This window comes from Heteronotia binoei, chromosome 17, assembly GCF_032191835.1.
Source record: "Heteronotia binoei isolate CCM8104 ecotype False Entrance Well chromosome 17, APGP_CSIRO_Hbin_v1, whole genome shotgun sequence".
Classification (NCBI taxonomy): Eukaryota; Metazoa; Chordata; class Lepidosauria; order Squamata; family Gekkonidae; genus Heteronotia; species Heteronotia binoei.
Window position 1 is genome coordinate 18,962,528 of NC_083239.1, and position 27,126 is coordinate 18,989,653.

General features: G+C 47.0%; 1 protein-coding gene across 6 annotated transcripts in view; it reads right to left on the reverse strand.

Moving 5' to 3' along the window:
- Window positions 1-27,126, reverse strand: part of ADGRB2 (adhesion G protein-coupled receptor B2) — a 305,016-nt gene that overhangs the window by 222,625 nt on the left and 55,265 nt on the right. For all 6 annotated transcript variants that reach the window (XM_060257849.1, XM_060257848.1, XM_060257847.1 and 3 more), the window contains exon 2: window positions 2,566-3,355. In XM_060257849.1, the coding sequence (XP_060113832.1) occupies window positions 2,566-3,340 (775 nt within the window). In that variant the 5' untranslated portion in view covers window positions 3,341-3,355. The remainder of the gene's footprint in view (window positions 1-2,565; window positions 3,356-27,126) is intronic.

Consider the following 27,126-nt stretch of genomic DNA (forward strand, 5'->3'; position numbering starts at 1 on the left):
AGGGGGGGGGGGGGGGCGGAGCTGACCGTGTTGAACTCAATGATGTGGCCATCAGAGGCTTTGCTGGAGCCTCTGTAGGTGGGTGCTGGTGGTTTGTAAGGCTCTAAGTGCCATCTCACAGAGCGCTGCCTTGAGTTTGAAGTCCTATCTTCACAGGCATTGGGGAGTAAATTGCTGGCAGGCTTTGCACATGGACACATTGTGTTCCTTTCCCAAACAAAACAGGCAGAAATTAGACTCGTCTGTCTGAGTTATTTTTGCACCACAGCAAGAGCACCTCTTAAATAAGGACTTCTTATTTATTTATTTGTTTTATTCGATTTATATCCCGCCCTACCCCACCGAGGTACCCCACCGACGTCTGAGCCATTCTGGAGTCCCAGAGGTGATCCAAGAATGCAAGAATATTTTTCTTCACCACAATGAAGCTAGAAGACTCATGATCAACCAACCTACTCCTTCAGGGGCAAAAAGGGAACGGAGGTTGGGGCACTGCTGTGTGGGAGCATGTGATCCCTGGGTGGAAACAAGTTTCTGCTCCCCTGTGCAGTGCCCCCTGGAGGTTCTTAGCTGAAAAACTTACCGATAGGCAGGCTTGCTCAGGTGCAGTCTCCATGTGGGACTGCATAGAAGATCAACGATGAACAACAGATACTTTGCACCAGGGAATGGCTCCTTATACCATCGGAAAGCACCTCCATAAGCGGGACATATCTGCAAGATCCACCCCACAAACCATCACAGAGCTTGGATTTATTTATGTAGTAAAAAAGGATTTATCACCTGGAGGTCTCAATTCACATATAACAAGACATTCTAAACCATGCACAATCATCTCTAGTGGATCTCTCTCTTAGACTGCCAATGCTCTTTCAAAGGTATCATCAGAACCTCAAACTGCAACTTGGTACAAGATTTGAGTCCATTAGCACCTTTAAGACCTGCAAGATTTTTTGGATATAAGCTTTCCAGAGTCAATGCTCCCTTAATCAGATCTGACAAAGGGAATGTTGACTCTCAAAAGCACAGAAAGTCTTTAAGGTGCTAATGGACTCCAGTCTTGCACTTCTACTACGGACCAACACGGCTATTCACCTGAAACCAGCTTGGTACCCAAATCCATTTTTAAGGACTGAAGCAAGTCAAAGGACTGTTCACTCAGGAAACGTGATCACAGACTTTTAAAAAAGTTAAGTGCAGCTGTTGTCTGAATAAATGCTGGTTCTGGAGATTCAACTGTTTCCAGGTGCATCATTTCGGACTGTGGGTCTCCACACCAAAAGACCCTTTGCATACAGAAAGCTGGCCTAACAAGGAAAAAGTCCCACCTTCTCCCTGCTTTTCCATATGCAGAGAATTTTAGCATATCCATTCAGTTGCACTAGAGACGATCCACTATAGCCAGAACTACCATAACCCACCACTAACAGGCATATTAGCCTCAGACAGCAAGACCTGCATACAGATTTTATAACCAATGGCCAGCACTTGGATGGGAGACCATCAAAGAAGACTGGGGTTGCTATGGAGAAGAAGGCAATGTGAAATGATCTCTGCTTATCTCTCGCTTATCTCTCTGCTTATCTCTTGCCTGGAACAATTCATGGATGGTATCACCATGAGTTTGTTGCAACTTGGTGGCTTGTTCTTTTTTTAAAAGCAGCAATGGGAAGGAGCAAACCAGGCCAACGAAATGTTGTTGGGGAACGCACTGTTCTCCTAATTTAAATGCCCCCTCCAAAGTGACTATTTTCCTCATAAGAGATTAACACAGAGATGCCATAAAGGTATCTCAGTCACTTTCCTGCTTCATGGGGAGGGATTTAAATTGAGAAGCAAGGCTTCTTCAGTAGCAGAGCCCCAATTCGATATTAGGGGGTCTGCAGCTGCTTTTAATGCTATTTTAAAAGGGGAGATCCAGGTTAAGGTCCTCTTCCCTATTTTCTTGCCAGGGCTTTGGTCTCCAACAGTAATAAGAAAGCATGGATCTCTTCCCTCTGTGCAACCAAAGATCTTTTGCACTCGGTGTAATATTCCCAAATGAGCTCCTACAGCACTTCTTTCAACACTTTGTAGATTTGGCTTCTAGCCTGCCCCTTACTGGGGGAGGAATTAACCCAAAGAGGGAGAGGGAAGCCATCATGTGGTAGTCTAACTCCATTAGATCTCAGAGTCTAAGCAGGGTTGGTACTTGGATGGAAGACCACCAAGGAAGGCTCTGCAGAGGAAGGCAATGGCAGGCCACCTCTGCTTCTCAGTTGCCTTGAAAGCTGCATGCTGGGCACACCATAAGTTGGTTGCAACTTGGCAGTACTTATGTAGTACCCTTAAGAGAAATCCGTGGAACTCAAAAGATTGCTTAAAACATTGTCAATTGGGGATGATTCTATTAAAGAGGTAGTTTTTCCCATTCCCAGGTGAAGCAAAGATTCAAAATAATATTAGTGACTGTGAGAAATGATTCTAAATTAAATTATTCCACAGTGGCTTCCATGAGCCCTCCACAGGCAACATTCTCTGAGAAGACCATCATGTTCCACCCACCCCATGTCCACAGCCACTTACCATACTTAATGGCTGGAGAGTATACATCATTCGCATTCCCAGAATGCAATTCAGTCACGCAGCACTCGCTGTTGCTGCTGTCGCTGGGAGCAGGAGGCGTCAGAGCATTAGACAGTGTCTGGTTGAGCTGTGGAGGGGGTGGCAGGGGTTGGAGGGGCTGGCAAACACACCCTGTTTGTGACAGGCCGCAGGGCTGGCCAGTGCCGAGACGGAGGCACTCCTCCAGCCAACGACACAGGACACTGCAGGTGAACTGGCTGGAGTTGTTGTTGTTGATCAGGAGGACTTCCACAAAGCGGAACTCCACAGCATCTGGGGGCAGTAGGCGAGTGGCTGCCTCAGGTTCTTCTGCCAAGCACAACTGGACAAAGTTCTTGTCAAAATGGAAAAAGGTGAACGGGCCTCCCCCTTGGCAAAGCTCCAACCTGGCATCCCCTTCTTCCTCTTCCTCCCGAGGCACAGCCGTCACTTCTGGCTGGCTGCAAGTATCATTGGAGAGGTAATGATCCAGCGGCAGAACCATGGGCGAGTAGTGGGTGCAGACCTGCTCTTCCCTGTTGAACTTGAGGTACAAGGAGTATTTTGTCGGGTCCGGGTTCTCCAGGGTCCACGAGCAGCCGGTGGAGACAGTGGGGAAGAGGTCCTTCAGTGAAAAAGAGCCGTAGAGGACTCCAGAGGCCAAGGCGGAGCACGCACTGGGAGCTGGGTCGAAGCCCCGGGAGAGCCACAGGAGACACGATATCACAGACAGTAAGAGTGGTCCAGCAGGGTTCATCCTATGACATTTGCCCTAGGGAAGAGACCACAGAGAAACAAGCAGTTATGGACAGGGTCTGAACCAGAGGAACACATGTGAAGCTGCCTTATACTCAAGGCTTTTTTTGTAGCAGGAACTCTTTGCATATTAGGCTATACCCCTCTGATGTAGCCAATTCTCCAAGAGCTTACAGTAGGCCCTGTAAGAAGAGCCCTGTAAGCTCTTGGAGGATTGGTTACATCAGGGAGGTGTAGCGTCTTATGCAAAGAAGCTTCTGCTACAAAAAGGAAAAACCTGCCTGTACTGAACCAGTCCATCGGTCCATCAAAGACAGTGCTGTGTACTCAGATGGGCAACAGGTCTCCAGGATCTCAGGATAGGGTTGCCAACTTGAAGATTTGGGAGTGGAGACTGGGAAGGGCAGGGTCAATGCTATAGACTCCACCCTCCAAAGCAGCCATTTTCTCCAAGGGAACTGGCCTATGTAGTCTGGAGATCAGTTGTAATTCCAGCCAATTTCCAGGCTCCATCTGGAGGACTGTAACCCTGTCTCAGGGGGAGATCTTTCACTTTACCTCCTACTTCATCCTTTTCACTGGAGATGCCAAGGACTGAACCTGGGGTCTGCAGCATGTAAAACAGATGCTCTACCACTGAGCCACAGTCCCTCCCTTTCAATCTGCTCTGGAATAGTCTTTTCAGTAGTGTGACTCAACACAAAAACATAGTGGGGGAAGAAACAACTTCAGGGAACACATTGCCAAGGGTAATTTATGCATCAGGCTAGATGACTGATACCTAGATTTATTTATCTGCTTCATTTAAGCTCCGCTTTTCTCTCTGATGGGGACCCAAAGCAGCTTATAGCATTCTCCTCCCCCTCCCTCTTATCCTCACAACAACCCTGTGTGACAGGATAGGCCACAGCTTTTTTTTAGCAGGAACTCATTTACATATTAGGCCACATTCCCCGATGTACCCTATCCTCTTGGAGTTTACAGTAGACCCTGTACTAAGAGCCCTGTAAGCTCTTGGAGGATTAGCTACATCAGGGGTGTGTGGCCTAATATGCAAATGAGTTCCTGCTACAAAAAAAGCCCTGGGATAGGCTGAGAGTGTGTGGCTGGCCCAATGGCACCCAACAAGCTTGGGGTAGGGTGGGGGATTAGAAGATCCTAGTCCAATACTCTGACCAGTACCCAGCATTGAACTGCTGAACTTTCCAGTACTGGGAGATAGGAAGCAGTTGTCATAAGAAGAGGTCCTGCAAGCCTTTCCTTTACCAGAGTCAGCACCATCAGCAGTGTCACAGAAGAGAAAGAGGTCCCATCTCTCAGGTGAGATCCCATCTCTCAGATTGGGATCTCCACCACTTCTCAGTTAAGTCCTGCTGGGGGTGGAAATAAGAGTTATGTTTCTGCCTATCTACCAACCAGCTTCTAGAAAACTAGAAAACTTGGCTGGCTCAATGTTTTGCAAAACAAACTTACTAATTAGCATTTGTAATAACAATCATTATGATAATGAAGAAGAAAGCACCTGAGAGAATACTCAAAATGCATCTCTAGTAAAGGCAATGATGGAAGCACCTGTGAGCACACGCAGAGGGCATTGCCCTCAGTACAGAGTTAAAGCAACCAAACCATCTATGGGAAAGGCTTCTACGTCAGAAGCAGTAGCAGCATCCAGGTTAAGTAGGGGGAATCTCAAGTCCCTAGGGTGTGTTCCTCCCCACAGCTGCTGATAGTCAGGCCACTCTTTTTTTGCATAAATCACCAATCAAAATGTAATTTCTGATCAAGAGGAGGCAGACACAGGGCAGGGATTCATACACACAATGAGCAACCTCCTTAGACTGGGTAATTGTTTCCACCAGGAGTAATGAAATACAGATGACTTCCCCCCAGCAGAGGCTGACTAGGAGATCAGTGTGGAGAATCATGCAAAGATATAGCAGGTAGCTCTCTCTGTTGATACATATTTAGTGCTGAACAGCCCCTTTAATTGATTATTTAATTTCTCAAGGCACTCCAGCCATTCTCAAACAGTACTCTGGAAGTTACTGCTCCAGAGTATGGACATCTCATGGGTTCCCCAACCCTCATAAAGGCTGATTACTAAACAGTGCTAACTTCCCTCATGTTGTTTGTCACAAAGTCTTGCCAGACATCTCATCCTTTGGCACGTGATAAGACTAGCCAGAACACTTGTTCAGAAGGAGGAGGAGACTGGATTTATATCCTGTCCTTCACTTGGAGTCTCAGAGCGGCTTACAATCTCCTTTCCCCTCCTCTCCCAACAGACACCCTGTGAGGTAAGTAGGACTGAGAGAGCTCTTTGAGAACTGCTCTTGAGAGAGCAGCTCTTTCAAGAACTGTGACTGACCCAAAGACATTCAGCAGCTGCATGTAGAGGAGTGGGGAATCAAACCTGGTTCTCCCAGATTAGAGTCTGTGTACTTAACCACTGCATCAAACTGGCACTATACCAAATTGAACTAAGGTTTACATTCAAAGAAGCAAACTAAATTGTTTAAATGCTTCTGCAGTTCCACTATTTGAGAAAGCAAATGACAGTTGTGTGACTGCATACTTTGCCCTTTGTCATTTTTTTAAAAAAATTCACATCAAAGATAACTTGTTTGAACACCTACCAGTTATGAGCAGGAAATCAATTATTCTGATGCATCCAACTTGTGTAGTAACATGGTTTTCTTACCCAATCAGATGGCTTTCTTGCAGTCATTGCCCCAACACTGCTGCTTCCAATTTTAAAAGGCATTAAATGAGATGGGGGATTTTTGAGTTCTGACTTACTACCTGGGCATCTTGGCGTGCTTTTACTGTATGCCTACGAATGCAGCTAATCTTGCAATTATTTATTGCAAACCCTTCTCAAATACTTGCTGCTGACTGCACAGACACAGAAGACAGTGCAATCTCTCTGATGTCAGTAATTTAAAGGATCAAACTGCCCACGAACGTTCACAACAATGAGAAACTGAAAGTGATCCTTGTGTTTTATACAAATCAGACAATTTAACAACCTAGACAACCATGAACCAAGATAGGAGGGGTAGAGATGGGGAGGCACTACTTCACAATAAAGGAAATGATTTAGTTCCTGGACTGGATAAATGCTGCAACGTCCAGACCGTTACATTACTCTGCTGGCACAAAGCTGATCAGCTCAGTGCTCTCCTCAAGATGAACTTCAGCAGGGAACATCAAGAAAGGCCAATCAGCAGTCCACCTTGCATGTAAACAAAGAAGTTCAGACAAGTTTGATCATCGCAAAAGTTATTAGGTTGCCTCTGCATCCTTTAGTGGTAAAAGCCCAGAAAGGCAATACCAGCCCCTCTATCTGACAGAGTTCCTGTTTAACACCATATTTTTCTGTGCTTAAAGGAAATTCAAGTTCACTGGAAGAATATCAACCTGAATAGGTCACAATTTCTGCCACTGTCTTTTAAACAACTGCCATGAAGAATTCTGTGTAACCTGAAAGCTTGTGCATCAGCTGGTTCAGCAGAAGGAATTGTTACAAATCCTGTGTTGTATATTAGCCAAAGAGTTCTTAAGATGCAACCCTACACCAAACAGCCTGCACACTCCCAGAGGTTTTGGCAAAAAAACCCTCCCCAGAGACAGCAAGCAGAAATAAACTTTCCAGATGTTCAAAATCCAGAGCTCTCTTTCTTCCTCCCTCACTGCATTTATGTTCTGATCAACAAAGCTCTTCAGTACAAGCAAGATGGCCACAGGAAACTCCCCTTTATAGGATCATAAAGACCCATATCCTGGCCTTTCTAAAGCCCTCCCTGGCACAGTGTATAGGAGCTAGGAGATTTCCCAACAAAGGAACAGAAAGCCCAGCTGGACCTGTAACAAAAGGTACTGGCAACAGCTGACAAAATGTTTTTGATTCCTAGACACCAGCATAAAATTTGGCTATTAAGGAGGAATCATCTAGATTCCCTCCCCCCCACATCCACCCTAAATGAGGCTGAATCAATGTTATTATGTGATCATCCTCTTTAGCTGGGCCTATTTACATATTTATTTAGTTTAATAGCTAAGTTGCTTCTTCAATAGGCACTAATGGAGGGAAGATGCATGTAGAACGGCTTTTGATGGTTGCTGGTTACTAGCTATTAGAGACGTCTACCAGCCAACACAAGTGTGCTGCATGGTGCAGAGAAATAGTTCAGAGACAGGAACTGTATCCAGCAAAGGAGAAAGCAGCAAGAACTTTACAGCTGGATGGAAGAAGCAGCTTTCAGTGTGTGAGAGAGTGGGAAATAGTGGGATGCTCCTGCTAATGTGTGCAACTGGCTTTTGGAAGAACTGATACTGTCTGGGTGTCCCCTATGCCCTTGCTAAATAACACCAAACAAGAGGCATCATGTGCCACCTGCCAAGCAAAGTTCTGCTATAATTACACCTGAGCAAGGATCTGGAGAGCAGTGAATCCATAGGTACTGTTGACAATTGCCTAGGCATGCCAGGAATTCAGGACTTCTCAGCATTTTTCAGCCAGGATGATCTGCTTGCTTTTCTGACTTCAGTGAGCAGGTACTCTCACGCAGCATGCATACTCCAGGACTTCATGCACATAATCCAGTGGTTTCTGCCCACATTAAAGGTAAAATGCAGTCACAAGTGACTCACGGCAATGAAATTCCACTTCATGGGATATTCAAGGCAAGAGATGAGCAGAGGTGGCTTGTCATTGCCTTCCTCTGCATAGCAGCCCATCTTCCTTGGTGGTCTCCCATCCAAGTATGGACCCTGTTTAGTTTCTGAGCTCTAAAGAGCAAGGCCTAGGTAGGCTATTAGGGCTGCCTATATTACCCCCTGCACAAATGCAAAACCAGGGCTGGTTTAAGATTTGAACTGCTCCCTGGTTTCACCCAAAGCACAATTCAAAGTGAGATCCAGAGTCTCTCATTCAGGCAAGAAGTCAGTTGTGAATTATGAGCCCAGGAAAAAAAATAAATTAGCTTTCTATAAGACAAGTGAAATTTCTCAAGGGCATTCTAGCCATTTCTAGGAAGAAAGTAGGGTGGGTGGAAAAGGAGGGAATATAGCATAAAAGGGAGCCAAGCCTATGGAATTCTGAGAGCACATGGTTCCAACAGGAATTATTCATCTACAAATTAAAAAGTTGCCCCCTCCCTGAAAAACCTGGCTCAGCATGTACATACACCCTTTTACAGTGAGTGAATTATGGCTCTTAATCGATCCAATGAAGACAGCCACCATTTCCCTAGAGCTCTGGCTGGCAACTAATTTTAAGAAGGGCTATATTTTGAACACAACAGGGCTGAAAAAGTCACTGACTCTCTTCCCCCTATGCCAAGAGGCATGCAAAGACCTCTAACCTCTTCCTTCTTAAGGCCAGCTGCCCAAATGCAGAAGGGAAGGCCATGTGTGTGCCAGTGTGAATCCTTTATCTGCACCTCAGAGAAAGCAGCTGAGGTGCACAGTTAAAGGGCAGAAGTCCGTTAATGCTTCTACAATTGTTCCCACTAAACAGGAGAGTGTTTGCTTGTATCTGGAGCTCCTGCAGGAGAAAGAAGGTTAAATGCCTCACATAAAGATAACATCTGGGACTGTGCAGTGGGATAACTTTTGGGACTGGCTTTCAGACTGCTGGTTGCCTAGCTTTATGCTACAGCAGATCCTGACAAATCCCAGGTATCTGGTCACCACAGCACCTAAGATATTTCTGTCAAGCATGGCTAATTCTGATCAATAACTGATGGGTTCCTGGTCTGTCACAAGCAGGCCTGGGTAAGATCATACAGAACCAAATGCTGCTAGTTTATTTCCTTTCCTGGCCCCTCTTTGTTTTATGACTGTTAATTACGGAGACCAAAGCAATCAGCACCTTCCCATGAATCCTCCTGCGGGAGAAAACGCCATCTGGGCAATGCAAGGCCGAATGCCTGATAACGCCCTGGGAATGTATGTAGTTTTGATACCTTATGTGTGAACGCTTCCTTGCTCCCCCTCCCCGTAGGAATCCCTTTGAAGTGTATCTTAAAACTTGTGTATCAATGTATTGGTTTCATTCTTCTCAAGCCAAGGCTTGAGCTAAAGTAGCGGTCTATCAATAAACATAGTCTTTGTATCCACTTTGACTCGTCATTTAATCCACCTGCTTGACATTTTGAGAAGAATCCCTTTTGAAGCTTAACCACCCTGGCTACTTTGTAACCGAATGGCTGAAAAGATTCCAGGAGGTGGTGAGCTTCCCGATTTTGAGGACGGGCTGCCCATGCCATGGCATGTACTGGACGCCCGGAGAGCAGCAGGCTCACCTCCTCAGATCCAGCAGCTCCTGGTCACGCCCCGGCAGTGGCAACTGCGGACCTCCACCATCATGATGGACGAGGCACCGGTGCGGAGAGAAGCCATCCTGACCCGACATATGCGCCGGGTAAAGATGGCCAATACAGGGGCCGGCAACCCGGGACCGATGGAGCCGGAGGAGATCGACACCATTGTGGTCGCTCCCCTACCAGATGGAGATCCTGGGGAGAGGGATCACCCGGATGGCGGGGGAGATCACTAGGGAGATTACCCAATCTCTGGGACTACCCGGACCCCGGAGGATTCAACCACCACCGCCGGCCTGGCAGCCAGCAGCCCCGGGGGTACTGGCCGCTCCACCACCAGTGGGACCGGCACCAAGACCAGCTGCACCTCCGGCACCAAGAGACGGCAGCCGTGGTCGGGAGCTGGATGCCACATTCGATGGGGACCCAGAGGAAGTGGAATATTTCACGATCCAGGCGAACAGCTATATGCACTACTGGGGGAACATGTTCCCTGACAAATTTAGTCAAGTGGACTATTTGGGGTCAAAGCTGAAGGGGGCCGCCAAGAGATGGTACGTGAGCTTGTACGAAGCCATGAGCCCGGAACTGGACTACGTTCCTCCAGGGTCTGATGGCCCAGTACGAAGATCCCCTCCAAGAGACCCGGGCGCTAGCGGCTCTGCCATGCTGGTGGGCTGGATTGAATTAGCGGGTGAGGTCGAGACCAATATGAAGCGAGTGGCCATGCAACGCCAGTAGCAAAGTGGAAAAGGGAATCAAGATCCAAAGACAGCAATCAAACCAGAGGTAAAGAAACCTGCGGGGGGAGGCGGCGGCGGAAAAGCTGCGGGGCCTCGCAAATGCTTTTGGTGCGGAGACCCCAACCACCTGGCCAGCAATTGCCCCAACCCCCCGCGTGCACCACCAAGCGCAGCCAAGCTTGGCACCCCTGCCCCAAAGAAAACACCAGGCCGCCCTAAGGAAGCGGTGAAAGGCAATGCAGCGACCGTCGGGGAGCCGGAGGAGGATGCCTTCCTAGCGGATGAGCTGAGCGAGCTGGTGTGGATGGATGAGCCGTCAGGGAATGGAGACGACCTGCTCTAAAGGGTGCCAACCAGCAGGTCGTGGAGGAACCGGCACAGCTCAGGGTGAGAGTACCTGGATCGTTATATTTTGTACCGGTGAAACTGTTGAACCCTAGACTCAAAAGATTCACACAGGTGAGAGCCCTGATTGATTCAGGATGCAATCGGGAGCTAATCACCCCGAAGTTGGTGGACGCCCTGGGGTTGACCACCACAGCCCTCCCCTTTCCCATACAATTCAAGCAGATGGACGGGACTGTAATGCGGGGAGAGCCCTGCGTGCTAGAGACTCAGTTGTTAGCGGTGGGGATTGAAGGGCATTGGGACCAAGAATCATTTGTGATTGCTCCCTCCTGCTCTTATGATGTAGTCCTGGGAGTGGGGTGGTTGGTGAAACATGAGCCAAGCATCTGATGGGGGGACCAAACCATAATGTTTGTAGATCCACTATGCGAGACCCACCTGTGGAATTTGGACTGGGGTCCACAGCCTCCTCCTTCAAAGGAGAAGGTCTGTCTGACAACAGAGAAGGTCCCAGCTGTGGCGAAAGCCTATCGGGACTTGATGGGGGTGTTTAGTGAGCAGGGCGCAGACGAACTTCCCCCCCACAGGAGCACTGACTGCACCATAGAACTAATACCCGGGCAGTCACTACCTAAAGCGAAGCTGTACTCTATGGGGTGGGCCGAGAAAGTGGAACTACGCAAGTTCTTAGACCGGAACTTGAAATGGGGTTTCATCAGACCGGCAACGGCCCCCCCCCCCACGCCGCCCCAGTGCTGTTTAGGAAAAAAGAAGGACGGCTCGCTTAGGCTTTGTACGGACTTTCGCAGGATTAATTGGATTTTGACCTCCAATGCCTACCCCATCCCTCTCATCAAAGACTTGTTAAGCACGGTGTCCGAAGGGAAGATTTTCACCAAACTGGACTTGAGGGATGCGTACTTCAGAGTGCGCATAAAGGAGGGGGATGAATGGAAGACAGCCTTTAATACTCCCATGGGACAATTGGAGTATTTAGTGATGCCATTTGGACTACAGGGCGCACCGGGAGTGTTCATGAACGTTATCAATGATGTATTGCGAAAATTTTTGTTCAAGGGGGTGGTAGTGTACCTGGATGACATCATTATTTATTCACAGGATGAGAAGTCTCATGTAAAATTGGTGAGGGAGGTGTTGAGCACTCTGTTGGAGCACAAGTTATACGCCAAACTGTCCAAGTGCGAGTTCCAGAAGACCGAGCTAGTGTCAAGCAATTAGATCTCAAAGAAATCAGTCCTTGATTTAAAACAAAGTATGATTTATTGATAATCCAAGATGCTTCTATTAAGCTAGGTATTGGAACTGATACATAGTAACATTGGAAGGCATACTTAAAGGCACATCAAAGGTTTTCTAAACAAAGCTACATTCTCTAAACAATGCTGTATTCATGTGTGAATCTTCACACGGCAACTCCTTATCTCCCCTGTGGTTTCCTTCCCTGGGATCAGGCCTGAGAACCTGTCCCTGGAGGCGCTTATCTTCAAAGAGTAAAATTCCTGCATTTGTTAGTGAAAGCGAGAGAGGCAAAAGAGGCGCGAACTACACTCTAGTTATTTCCTTCTTTGATGTGCCTGGCTTGGTTCATGGTTAGTGACATTCATGGAGCTTTACAGATACATTCAGTTAGCATCATACTATTAGCATTATATTATTGAAAGAAAGATTCACATTGCTTGACAACTAGACTACTTGGGGTTTCGGGTGTTTGCGCAAGGGCTGGCTATGGACCCGGCCAAAGTACAGGCCGTATTGGATTGGGCTCCCCCCCCCCCAAGGACACGTAGACAGTTACAATCTTTCCTCAGGTTCACAAATTTCTACAGAAACTTCATAGCGGGGTTCACCCAGATCATGCTCCCCCTCACAGAGTTGTTAAAAACGAAGGGGAAGGGGCCCGAGACCAAGCGGCCGGGGGCCCATCTAAATTGGACACTGAAATGCCAAGAGGCGTTCGACAAACTCAAATGGCTGTTTACTAGCGAGCCGGTCCTGAGCCACCCCAATGAGTTGCGGCCCTTCATTGTGCAATGCAACGCCTCCGATGTGGCCTTGGAAGCCATTCTTATGCAGAAAGACAAGGAAGGGAGGCTGAGACCTTGCGCATATATTTCAAAAAAGTTCTCGGCCGAACAACGAAACTGGTCGGTGTGGGATAAAGAGGCATTTGCTGTGACTTATGCTTAAAAAACCTGGCGGTCGTGGTTGGAGGGGGCCAAAATCCCTTTTGAGATATGGATGGACCATAAGAACCTCAAAGCCCTTACTGGCAGGAGGAAGCTGAGCGAAAAACAGATCCAGTGGGCGGGGTTTTTCTCCAAATTCGACTTTGTGCTGAAGCATATTCCCGGCACCAAGAATTTCTTGGCTGACACGCTTTCCCGCCTGCCCCAGCACAACAGTCAAAGGGAGGAAGTCGTAGATTCCTTAGTGTCTCCCTCACAAGTGGCCGCTATTGTAACAACCTGGTCCCAAACCCAACGTAAATTGGAGGGGTGGGGGACCAAAAGGATGGCTGTGGAGACAGAAAAGGAAGGAGACGACCGACCAGGGGAAATTCAGAAAAAGGAGGATGGGTTATGGTATAGGGGGGAGAAACTATACGTCCCCAGAACTCTGAGGGCGGAAGTTCTACAATTTTGCCACTCAAACAAACTGGCAGGGCATTTTGGGTACATGAAGACGCTCCACCTAATTAGCCGGCAGTTCTGGTGGCCCTCTCTAAAGAAAGATGTATCTGAGTTTGTATCTTCCTGCCCCATATGCATAATGACGAAAAGGAGAGGGGGGAAGCCTCCTGGACTGCTGAAACCAATAGAGACGGCTACCCGACCCTGGTCGGTGACCTCAATGGACTTCATTGTGGAACTACCGCCATCACATGGCAAAACAGTAATTCTGGTGGTGGTAGACACCTTTTCAAAACAAGCCCATTTCATTCCGTGTGCACAAATACCCACAGCTAAAAAGCTAGCCTATTTGTTTTTCAACCACGTTGTTAAACTCCACTTGTTCCCAGACAAGGTAATTAGCTACTGGGGCCCGCAGTTTGTTGCCAACTTCTGGCGGGAGTTTTGCAAACTATTAGGGATGGAGCAAGGCTTGAGTTCTGCCTACCACCCCCAGACCGACGGACAGACGGAACGCGTAAACGCCCTGTTAGAGCAATACCTGAGGTGCTATATAAACCACCAACAATCGAACTGGGTGGATCTCCTCCCCTTTGCTGAATACAGTTATAACAACAGTGTGCACAGTTCCACCAAAGCTTCCCCCTTCCAGACCATAAGCGGGTACGAAGGCAAACCAATTCCGATGCTGCCCGGGGGAGAACAAATAAAAGAGCCTAGCTCATTTGAGCAGTGGTGGGCAACCCTAAGCAAGGGCTGGAAAGGAATCCAAGAGAATCTGGAGGCTGCAAGAGAGACATATAAACAACAGTATGACAAGTACCATGTGCCTGCCTGGAATTTCAAGGTGGGGGATTCGGTGTTCGTCTCAACAAAAAACTTGCCCCGAATCAACCCTCCAAGAAATTGGCTTATTGATACTTGGGACCCTTTAAGATCAAACGGGTGATAAATAAGGTTACTGTAGAATTGGAATTGCCAAAAACGTTTAGTAAAGTACACCCTGTCTTTCATTGCAGTCTACTTCGGAGGGACCCCGGTGCTTCTCTTTGGCACCCTCGACCGACAGCTCCTCAACCAATCCAGATTGGGAATCAGAGTCACCATGAGGTCCAGGAGATTCTGGACTCCAAAGTCAAACAGGGGACATTGTATTACTTAATCAAATGGAAACACTTTCCTTCTAGTGAAAATGAATGGTTGGCACAAAAAGATGTATTGGCCCCTGACGTGGTCAGTAAATTTCACAGAAAATTCCCTCAAAGACCAAGGGGGGCTTGAGGGGGGCAGTATGTCAAGCATGGCTAATTCTGATCAATAACTGATGGGTTCCTGGTCTGTCACAAGCAGGCCTGGGTAAGATCATACAGAACCAAATGCTGCTAGTTTATTATCCTTTCCTGGCCCCTCTTTGTTTTATGACTGTTAATTACGGAGACCAAAGCAATCAGCACCTTCCCATGAATCCTCCTGCGGGAGGAAGCACCATCTGGGCGATGCAAGGCCGAATGCCTGATAACGCCCTGGGAATGTATGTAGTTTTGATACCTTATGTGTGAACGCTCCTTTGCTCCCGCTCCCCGTAGGAATCCCTTTGAAGTGTATCTTAAAACTTGTATATCAGTGTATTGGTTTCATTCTTCTCAAGCCAAGGCTTGAGCCAAAGTAGCGGTCTATCAATAAACATAGTCTTTGTATCCACTTTGACTCGTCATTGAATCTGCCTGCTTGACAATTTCACTGTGGTGCCTAGTATTTTCAGCAATGACTTTATTGTAGTGCATCTCGGCAATCCACAGTGGACACAGTTCAGATCAGAATATGTTTTGCCATCTGACAAAAATGTACATGCAAGAAATTTTTGCTATTGCCTTTTTTTTATGTTAACTGTAAACCATTCATTCAGTGGTGCATGAATTCATTCAGCCGGTGCTATGCCAATTGCACTGGCTACTGATTGAGTACTGGATCTGCTTCAAGGTATTGATACTGACCTTTAAAGCCTTGTGCAGATGGGACCAACATAACTGAGGGACTGCCTCTCCCCATATGTGCCCCAGACTGCCTCTCCCCATATGTGCTCCAGAGAGTCAAGATCTGCTAGTTGCCTCTGGCCAAAGGGATGTCCACTTAGCTTCAACTGGGGCCAATGCCTTTTCCATCCTGGCCCGGCCTGGTGGAACATGCTTCCATCTGAGATCAGGGCTCTGTGGGACTTATTACCATTCTGCAGAGCTTGCAAAATAGAGCTGTTCCTCCAGGCCTTTGGCTGAGGAGGCAAGTATCCAATAATAACTCAGCCTCCCCTGCTGAACCTTGCCCTCTCTGTGCAGCCCAAATCTAAGAGACTTCAGAGGCCCAGCAGCGCCAGCTTGGAACTATGCACATAAACCAACAGTGCCACCTATTTTTTAAATGTGTGGTTTTAAACTGTTATTTATTATTGTTGTACAGATGTGTTTTAGAGTGTCAAGTCTGTCTGTAAACTCTGGCTCAGTCAGAGAGCATTCTGGGTAGAACCAAAGTATAACCAAATGCTGCTAGCTCAGACCTGTCCCATCCCCTCCTTCCTGTAGTGGATAGTTTTGCTTTGAAATGGAAAGATGTGAAAGCCTTATCTGTGCCTTCTCAGGCTTGGCTCTCAGGAGGGAGTCGAGAGCTCGGGACGATCAAGGCCATCATCCTGGGAATGAATTGGTAACATCAATGTGTGAATGTGCCTTGCATAATCCCCCCCCAGGAATTCCTCAGAAGTACCCCCCTAAATGCAATGTATCAAGGTATATTCTTTAGTCTTTCAATGCTGGCTTTGCCTCAAGTAACTGTAGCAATAAACTAGCTTCTTTGTATCAACAAACGACTGGTTATTGACTCTGCCGACTTGACATTTTGAAAGACTCCCAACCGAAGCTCAACCGTCCTGGCAACTTTGTAACCAGATGGCCGAAAAGATTCCAGGAGACGGGGAGCTTCCCTATGAAGAGGGGGAACAGGAGGCACCCTGGCATGTCCTAGACACCAGGAGAGCGGCTGCCTCCCCTCCGCAGTTCCAGTTGGTGATCACCCCCCCCGGCAGTACCAACAGAGGACCTCAACCACCACCATGGACGAGGCCCCGATTCGCCGGGATGCCATCATGACCCGCCACCTTCAGAGGGTGCAGATGGCCGAACCAGAGGCCACTGAACCGGGTACCCTCAAACCGGGCGAGATGGACAGCATCATCGTCGTCCAGGTGCCGCAGGACGACCCCGAGGGCGCTAGAGGGGGAGAAGGCGAGCCCCTGCCTAAAGACATGCACGAGGAGGACGCCCGCATGTTCCGAGCGATGGTGCGCAATTCGAACAGATGGACGGGTCAGTGATGAGAGGGGAGCCCTGCAGGCTAGAGACCCGGCCCTGCCCGATGGGGATCGAGGAGCATTGGGATCAGGAGTCCTTCGTCATTGCCCCCTCTTGCTCCTACCCGGTAGTCTTGGGAGTGCATTGGCTAGAAAAACACGAGCCCCGCATTAGATGGGGGGCACAGACCATCAGGTTCGTAGATCCCCTCTGTGTGAGACACATGTGGAACCCTGCGTGGGGTCCGCGAGCCCCAGTAGCCAAGGAGAGGGCGTGCATGTCCGTAGAGGAAGTACACGCCGTCCCAAAAGCTTATTGAGACCTGATGGGGGCGTTCAGGGAGCAGGGAGCCAACCAGCTACCCCCCCATTGGGACACGGACTGCACCATACAACTAATCCCTGGGGAGACCCTACCCCGAGCGAAGCTTTACCCCATGGGGTGGGCGGAGAAGAAGGAACTGCGCAAGTTCCTAGATCAGAACCTGGAGAGGGGTAATATTTGCATACCTGTCCCATCCCCTCCTTCCTGTAGTGGATAGTTTTGCTTTGAAATGGAAAGATGTGAAAGCCTTATCTGTGCCTTCTCAGACTTAGCTCTCAGGAGGGAGTCGAGAGCTCGGGATGATCAAGGCCATCGGCTTGGGAACAAATTGGTAACATCAATGTGTAAATGTGCCCTGCATAATCCCCCCCCCCCAGGAATTCCCCAGGAATTCCCCAGAATCCCCCTTAAATGCAACGTATCAAGGTATATTCTTTAGTCTTTCAATGCTGGCTTTGCCTCAAGTAACTGTAGCAATAAACTAGCTTCTTTGTATCAACAAATGACTGGTTATTGACTCTGCCGGCTTGACATAGAGTCCTTTGTGATCTGCCTCCAGCCCGCTTGTGGGGTAGGCAGAATATAAATTGAAGAAATCCTATAGATATAAAAGTCCTTTCATCTTGGAAAAATGGAGCTCTCCCATTGGTTGGGGTTGCACTCCATCAACCTTTGGCTCTTCAAACAATCAGTCAAGAGTACTTGTGTGCCATTGGTTGAATCTGCTCCTTTGTCCTGCCGGAGTGGCTGTTGCTAACTAGCCAAGCTGATTCTGTCATTAAAAGGCAACTAACCTTGGTTCTGGCAGTTTCTGGCTCTTCCATTGTCTGAGGTGCCTGTTGTACTGCTTTGCAGAGGAGAGAAAGCCTTCCCTGATTGGCTGGGAGAGGGAGAAGGGAAAGAGCCAGAGAAAGCCTTCTCTTGATTGGCTGAGGGTTCTCCTCCTTCTCCTCTGGAAGGGAAACAGAGGGACTCATTGAGAGCCCACTGGGCTCAGTCCTGATTAGGGCTGCCAGTTTCAAGTTGGTGGGAAATTCCTGGAGATTTTGTGGTGGAGTCTACAGAAGCCAGAGTTTGGGGATAGGAGAGGACTCAGCTGAATATAATGCGATAGAGTCCAGGGTGAGAGAGATCTGTTGCCTGGAGTTCAGTTGTGATACCAGGAGATCTTCAGGCTCCACCTGGAGGTTGGCTACCATAGGCCTGGCTGCTTGCTCCTGTTCGGCAGTAGCCCCCCCCCCCACTTCCCAATGACAGCTGGTGCAACATGGCAGCACTTCAGAGAAGGGTCTGCCAGACCCAGGTTCTTGCTGTGGAAGTTGACAGGGTGATTTCAGATCACTCACAGACTTTCAGCCTAACCTATCTCATATGGTTGTTGTGCAGATCAAAAGGGGGAGAGGATAATGATGTAAGCTGCTTTGCTCCCCACTGCAGAGAAAGAAAGCACTTTTCATATGTAGAAGCTGCAGGGAATGGGGAGGAGACAGAAAGCTGAAGTCAAGAGGCCAGAAAAGGTTGGTTGGCAGGGAAGAAAAGGGGGTTACCAACTCCAGGGTAGGGAAATTCCTGGAGATTTGGGAAGGTACAGCCTGGAGAGGTTGGGTTTGAGGATGGTGGGACCTCAGACAGGTACAATGCCATATAATCCACACTCTAACCCAGTCATTTTCTCCTGGGAAAACACTGTTGCCAATCTCCAGGAGAGGGCTGGAGATCACTCAGAATTACAACTGCTCTCCAGATGGCAGATATCACTTCCCCTGCAAAAAAATGACTGCTTTGCAGGCTGGGGTCTGTGTCATTATACCCTGCCGAGGTCACCCCCCCATGACAGCAGCCCCCCCCCCCCATGACAGTCAGTGTGACGTAGCAGTTAGCACTTCACAGCAGTGTCTACTAGGCCCAGGTTCTTGTCTTGGAAGCTGACTGGGTACTTTAGGACCAGTCACAGACTTACAGCCTAACCTACCATACAGGGTTGTTGTGCATATCAAAACTGGGGAGAGGAGAAAGATGTAAGCTGCTTTGGCTCACACTATGGAGAAAGACTACTTCTCACAGGTAGGGGCTGCAGGGAGGGTGGAGGAGATGAAAAGCTGATGTCTGGAGGCCAGATAAAAGTCACTTGATAGTTGCCTGGGATGGAGATAGGGTTGCCAACTCCAGGCTGGGAAATTCCTGGAGATTTGAGGGGTGGAGCCTGCAGAGGGTGGGTTTGAGGAGGGGTGGGACCTCAGACATGTGCAGTACCATAAACTCCACCCTCCAAACCAATCTATTTCCTACCAGGAAAACACTGTTGACAATCTCCAGGTGAGGGTTGGAGATCACTTAGAATGACAACTGTTCTTCCAGAGGAAGAAGTGGTTGGGGGATAGTAGTTGGGAGGGGGTGGGAAGACATCAGAAGTGTGGTGAGTGAGTGCCTTTATTTGGGTGGTGGGAAGACAGCACTTGCCCAGAGCCTCTTTCTAGAGCCCGCTGTATTTTTCTCCACAATGGGCCTTATTCCTAGTAAATGAAAAAAATTTCTTAATCAATTGCTTTGTATATCAGATCTATTAGTCAAATGAACAGAGATTTTTAAAAGCACCAATAAACTTACGAGGAATCTGGGACAGGCTAGGGCAAAAGGCTAGCTTTTTGTTGAGGTGATGATTACCAGAGTTAGCAACAGATAATGCAGTCAAGCAGCTGACTAATGCCGACCCCTACAGTTTTCAAAGCAAGAGATGAACACAGGTGGTTTGCCACTGGCTGCCTCTGGAGGTCCCTGGAAGTCTCTCACCCAAGTACTAACAAGGTCCAACTTCTGATGAGATCACTGTATCCTGGGCCATCCAAGTCAGAGATTTATTATAAACAGTACTTTTGTGATAGGTTTAATAAAACTATGAGAAACTGTGAAGGATTTAGGATTAGGTTTTGTGGCTTATGAAGATCCGGTACAAAGAAGGCTGTTTCTTAAAATCCCCAAGCTCCACTGGAGCACAAGCAGATGGAGCACTGCTCTTAGACAACCATGAGAAAAGAGACCATGTCAAACTCTGTTCCAGGAACCAGCAATTCTGAACACACTCCACTCTGTCAGAGAGCTGCTATCTTGCAAAACCCTATCCAAGACAAGAGACAGCCACTCCATTGACATCCAAATGCAAAACTCCATGCCAAAGTGCTGCCCCTGTAAAGCTCAATCAAGTCATCAAGTCTGCACGATCTTTAATGAGCGCTTGTCAGAGCAACTGCTTTTACCTCTTTGGAACTGTCCTTGGTCCTGCAGATCCTAGGACTGAAATGACAATCTATTACACTGCCAGCAAATGCTACCTAACTATTGCTAGCCAGTTCTGGCAATCACTCTCAGTTCATGACTGTGACTTGCCAGGTGTTCAACAACCCCTTTCATCCCAAATGAACAGCAAAACAAGGAAGTCTGATGAACACAAGAATCACCATATGTAATCACTGGTGCACCTTGCCCAGTCATACTCCAAGGCCTTGAACTTCTATGTACCAAAGATCCTTTTAGCTGGAGAATGATCTGGATTGTGTACATGTGCTCTACTAATGATCTATGGTCCCTCTCTCTTAAGGAGCCACACATGGTTAGTGTTTGGTTGGGTGGGTTACATGTGGGGCTGACTTGTGCCAGAATCAGATCTGCAGGACTTTCGGGGAGGTTCTCTTAAATCTAACTCACATGTGGCCTCCCTTCCCCATATTTTCCTCCCTGTGGGGAAAAGAAGCACCTGAAAATTTTGCAAACCTTTGCCAGGTTCAAACCAGAGACTTTGGCCTCAACAGCCTCTGTGGACCCCAGCTCCTCAACAAGTTGTCAAACACAGCCTGCAGCTCTTACGTGCAGCTAGGCAGTAGCAAAGCTTAAGCTGGCAGCAGAGCACAGAAGAGAGCATACCCACAATTTGCGTGCATACACTCACAAATAAAAGCACCTCTGTTTTCTAAATTTAGAGCACACTAGGTGGTCCCTGACACTTAAGACAAATGAGCTGCCGAACAACGCAGGGGGAGATATGGAAAATAAGCACAGAGGGACAGGAGCAGAATACAGAAGGCTCTGCAACTTCCACACTATATCAGGGTTTCCTGACAAGCTTACATCACTTTAAAAAGAAAGGATTAGATCAGGGACCAGCAACCTTTTATAATTAAAGAGCTAAATGCCATCAAAACTACTGGATAGTTTTAATGTTAAGATTTTAATGTTTTTAGGTTTTTTAAATGTTTTGACTTTTAAATGTATTAACTTTGTACCTTGTTTTATTGTTTTGTCGTTGTTGTGAGCCGCCCTGAGCCACTCTGTGGGAAGGGCGGGATATAAATTATAGAATAAATAAATAAAATAAATAAATAAATAAATAAAAATTCAGAGCAAGAGATCAACAAGTGCAAAAATATGTTTTTAAAAAACAGTTATGTAAATGAAAGGCTTTAACATTACTCCTTTAATGTTACTGCTAACTGACATGTTGCTTTGCAGCCCAGACAGATTCTGTCATGAGTCTCTTATTAGGAAGGGGCACACAGAGAGCCTCACATCAAGTCATAAATAGACAAAGGGAACCCTGCGTGATTGGATTCATGCACTAGTGTAAATCTGTGCATGGATTGCACTTGGATTACTGGCAACTATTCAACTCTATCATATAACTTTCTGCAAAGCATATCTAAGAAATCCTTTAATCCCATCAAAATCTTTGCCTGACATTCCCTTTACACCCTGGAAATTCAAGCATTCCACCAACTTCACCAAAATATTCTTAACTTTAAAAGATTTTCATTTTCTTTTTTTAAAAAGCTATAGTTGATTTCACACTGAGTCACTTTGGGCTCTATAGCTACAAGATGCAGACAACTGGATTTGATATTCCCAGAAGACCGAAAAAAATGTATTGGCATTGTTTTATTTATTTATTTATTTATTTATTTAGATTTCTATCCCGCCCTACCCCTCCAAAGCGGGCTCAGGGCAGCTCATAACCCTAAATTTTAACAATAAAAACAAAATTTAAAATACATTAATAATTTACACAATAAAATAAACACAATTGTCAGCGTGCTATGCTACAGTCTTCCTTAAAATTCCTTTAAAAGATTTTCATTTTCTTTTTTTAAAAAGCTATAGTTGATTTCACACTGAGTCACTTTCAGGTATTCAGATATACCAGTCAGTTGTATGCCGGTCAGTTGTATGCCAATAGGAAGAGGGCTGTCTTACAGGCCCTGCGGAACTGCCCAAGGTTCCACAGGGCCCTCACCTCCTCCGGCAGTTGGTTCCACCAGCAAGGGGCTGTGATCGAAAAAGCCCTGTTCCTAGTTGACATCAGATGGGCCTCCTTTGGCCCGGGGATTGTAAAGAGATTCTGAGAACCCGATCTCAGCACTCTCTGGGGGACATATTGGGGAAAGCCTTCCTGGGTATTCACAGCAGGGAGTGAATTCTGCAAGATGGCGCCCTGACCTGGATGGACCAGCCTAAGCCCTATCTTATCAGATCTCAGAAGGTAAGTAGGGCTGGCCCTGGTTAGTACTTGGATAGGAGACCACCAATGAGGTCCTTGCAGAGGCAGGAAATGGCAAACCACCTCCATTTGTCTCGTCTTGAAAACCCTACAGGGCTGTCATAAGTTCCCTGTGACTTGAGAGCACTTTTCACCACCACAGTGTACACAAAGGCAGCCCACCTAATACCACCTAAACCCACTGTGGAAATGCCCAAACCCACTGTAAATGCTCCCAGTTTCCTGCCACTTCTTCTCTGTTCTTTAAACTCTTTTACAGCATGGCTCTGTAAATATTGAGGATTTTTCAATGGGATTTTCTCTGTTTTCACCATTCAAAACTGCTTTAACAATATGTCCAGTCCAGAATTGAGATCAACCATGCTGAACACCCTGGTATGTCGCAGAGGGTTTGGTGAAATGGTCTAGGGCACAGGAACATATGAAGCTGCATTATACTGAGTGAGAGTTGGTCTGGTAAGGTCAACAAGGTCTACTCTGATTGACAGCAGCCTCAGGTAGAGTTCTTTCACATTACACATGACCCAATTCTTCTAACTGTAGATGCCAGAGACTGAACCTGGGGCCTCTTGCAGGCAAAGCAGAAACTCTGCCACAGCCAATGAGGCACAGCCATTTGCTAGCTTTCTTCTATAGCAGCTCTCAGGCAGAAGTCTTTCGCAACGTCTAACAGATGATCCCTTTTAAAACTGGAAATACCAGGGCATTGAGCTGGAGACTTTCTGCATAGTGAGCTCCAGGACTTTTTTTGAGCAGGAACACAGTTCCAGCTGACGTGGCATCAGGGGGTGTGGCCTAATAGGCAAATGAGTTCCTGCTGGGCTTTTTCTAAAAAAAAAAGCCCTAGTGAGTGCTACTATTGAGCCAAGTCCCCCTTCTCCAGAATGCAACCTTAATGAATGTATGAGGCAGCTACCTTCTGAACCAGACCACTGGTTGAGTTTGTCTCTTCTGACAGCAGCTGTCCAGGCAGGGGTCTTCCACATTACCTGGTACCTGGAGGCTGAACCTTCAGATACCTCTTACAAACTTGGGCTTTGTTCACATATACAGGGGAGTAAGGCTTTAGACCAGACTGTACTGCTGCAGGACTGCATTTTGCAGTGGCTCCCCTTATGCTGAAAGCCTCTTGGAAACAGAAAACTAGCAAAGACAGTGAAAAGAGCTGTGCAAGATTTCTAGTTGTAGAGGAGGCATCCAATTAACAAGAGGGGACAAATAAAGCTGCTATCCCACAGCCTGAGCCCATTCCACTGGCTCAGGATTCCTCCATTTCCTTTGCGGCTGCATAACATAGGAAAAGATAATGGTATCTTTTAAAGGAAGCTTGTTGATGAACAGGTTTCTTGGGCTCTCTGGAAAAGCCTCGCCTTATGCCAAGAGTCTTGATTTCTTGAAGGTGTTTGCATCCCACCTTCCCTTTACAGCTCAAAGCAATTTACTTGCCATTATACAAAGAACTTTATATCCTATGAAATACAGGAGACTCTTTCCCAAAGGTATGATCTGGGGAAGTTTACTGCAGTTCAGACTTGTGCCTTTTAGACATGCGGTTACAAAACATACAAGCCTGTTGGGACTGGGTAGTTAATTGGATTTAAAAGTTCAGTCTAACTGTCCAGCAAATGTTCTCTTGTCCTCCCCTCCTGGCATGCGACTCCTGTCACTGAAACAAAACATACAGCAGTGTGCATGGTCCCCACCCCACCCCTAAATTAAACGTAGGCATGCATGCATGCAGATAAATGAAGCCAGTGCTCAAGGTACCAACCAGATCCATCACACTGCAGTACAACCAGCACTCAAAACCCAGAATGAGGTTCTGGGGACAGAGGAGCTATGGAGTAAAGCATAAACTGATCTTCAACAGGTGAGAGGAATTTAGCCATTACATCAACACAAGTCCAGTTCTACAAAGTGGGATATCTGTGCTCCTATGCAGAAAAAGAAATGCTTGCTCTTGGAAACTCTCTGCTCCATCTTGCACCATGACCAGCCCCAATAAGAGCTTTTGCATCTGAAGATAAGTGAGGCAGGAAAGAATGCAACATTTCCTAGTCTACATAAGCAAAGTGCGTGTCCTTCCCCCAGGCAGTGCAAAATGCAAGCCCTCCCTGACGTGCATGCACATGTACACATGCCACTTGTCAAAGCGGCAGGCTCAAAACGGCAGACATTTTGCATTAGCCAGTTGGCTCTGCAATTCATACTGCTAGCAGCACCCCCTATGTAACAGTAAAACCCTGGAACAAAAGCTTAAACCAACTTTTTGCAAATAATCAAGATTCAACACCACTTCCACTGTTTCCACTTGCATTCTGAATGCAGAGCTTCAAATCACAAACCCCCTGTGCCAAATGTTACCACCAAATGTGATATCTGAGTACTTTAGACTTGATAACATCTCTGGCTTGTTTTGATTTTGGCAGGTGTCAAATATGAAATCTTGTAAGCGGCCAAATGTCAAGTACTAAATACTGTTTGTGCACCATCCCCCGAATACTAAGTACCACCGTCTGTCAACTATCCAGTACTGTCAAGTATCAAATATTGAAATAAAATATGGATATTGAATATTTGCTGGATGCTAAGCAAATCCATGAATAATCAGAAAACACCCAATGAATAGTAAATGTCAACATTCAGAAAGGAGTTTCTGGAAGCAAATTTCAGCTCTAATATGAAGCATCTTCAACCTGTAGTTTTCAAGAATCAGAATAAAAAAGTCAACAGCCCAGGGAGTGGGGGTGGGGACAAAACAAGGGTTCCTAGTTCACCTTTCATGTAACTCATTATGAAACAATCACAGAGCTGAGAATCTTTATACACATATACATATGAAGCTGCCTTACACCATGTGGCAGAATATGACTGGCCTGCAGGCCCTGTTCTGCCCTGTCCTCCTAGGGGTTTCCAACTCCATGGAGGGGCTTTTCTTTCTCTCTCAGGGTAGGCTGCCACCACCACCTGATTTTTGTAGGGGTTTTCCATTGGGAGGATCAGGACCCCCTCTTCCAAGTTGTGAGGCCTTGCCTCTGTGTCTTCTGCTGCCCAGCAACTGGTCACCATAGGAACAGTTTACTGCCTTGCATGCCTATGGAGGAATAGCTACTTGCCTGCCTTCTCCCTGGCTCCTCTCTTCTGAAAGCATGTTTGAGATGGTGGAGTCTACATGGTACAGAGAACCACTACCAGCATTCAAAGTTATGAAGTATTAATTAAAAGAAAATGCTTGAAAGCATACTTTTAGCACAACACCACATTTGAGCAATTGAATCCTCCATCCCTCTCTTTATACATGCCCTACCAGCTGTTAAAATAGGACAGGCTCTTTATCTTTAAGAAGTTCTAGCTCTCTATAAAGTTTTCATTACCTTGAAGTCCATTACCTGACTCATTACCTAAGTCAGACTGAGGTGACAAGAGAGGAGGTCCTACAACTGATAGATGAATTAAAAACTAATAAGTCACCAGGTCCGGATGACATAATTCCAAGAGTTCTGAAAGAACTCAAAGGTGAACTTGTGGATCTCCTGACGAAAATATGTAATCTTTCATTGAAATCTGCCTCCGTTCCTGAGGACTGGAAGGTAGCAAATGTCACCCCCATCTTTAAAAAGGGTTCCAGAGGAGATCCAGGAAATTACAGGCCAGTCAGTCTGACTTCAATACCGGGAAAGTTGGTAGAAACCATTATCAAGAACAGAATGAGTAGGCACATTGATGAACGCAAGTTATTGAGAAAGACTCAGCATGGGTTCTGTAAGAGAAGATCTTGTCTCACTAACCTGTTACAGTTCTTTGAGGGGGTAAACATGTGGACAAAGGGGACCCAATAGATGTTGCTTACCTTGACTTCCAGAAAGCTTTTGATAAAGTTCCTCATCAAAGGCTCCTTAGTAAGCTCGAGAGTCATGGAGTAAAAGGACAAGTACTCTTGTGGATCAAAAACTGGCTAATTAATAGGAAAAAGAGAGTGAGTATAAATGGGCAATCTTGGCAGTGGAAGACGGTAAGCAGTGGGGTGCCGCAGGGCTCAGTATTGGGTCCCATGCTCTTTAACTTGTTCATAAATGATTTGGAGTTGAGAGTAAGCAGTGAAGTGGCTAAGTCTGCAGATGACACTGCAGATGTTCAGGGTGGTAAGAACCAGAAAGGATTGTGAGGCACTCTAAAGGGATCTATTGAGGCTGGGTAAATGGGCGTCAACGTGGCAGATGAGGTTCAATGTGGCCAAGTGCAAAGTAATGCTTGACCCCTACCAGTCTGGTTTCCGCCCGGGCCACGGGACGGAGACGGTGCTGGTCGCCCTGGTGGATGACCTTCGGCGACATCTGGATCAAGGCGGCTCGGCAGCGTTCGATATGGTCGACCATCGGCTTCTGGCGTGCCGCCTTGCCGACGCAGGGATTCAGGGGTTGGCCTTGCAATGGCTTTCCTCTTTCCTTGACGGTCGGGGACAAAGGGTGGTGATTGGGGAGGAACTGTCCCAGAGACACATGCTTGATT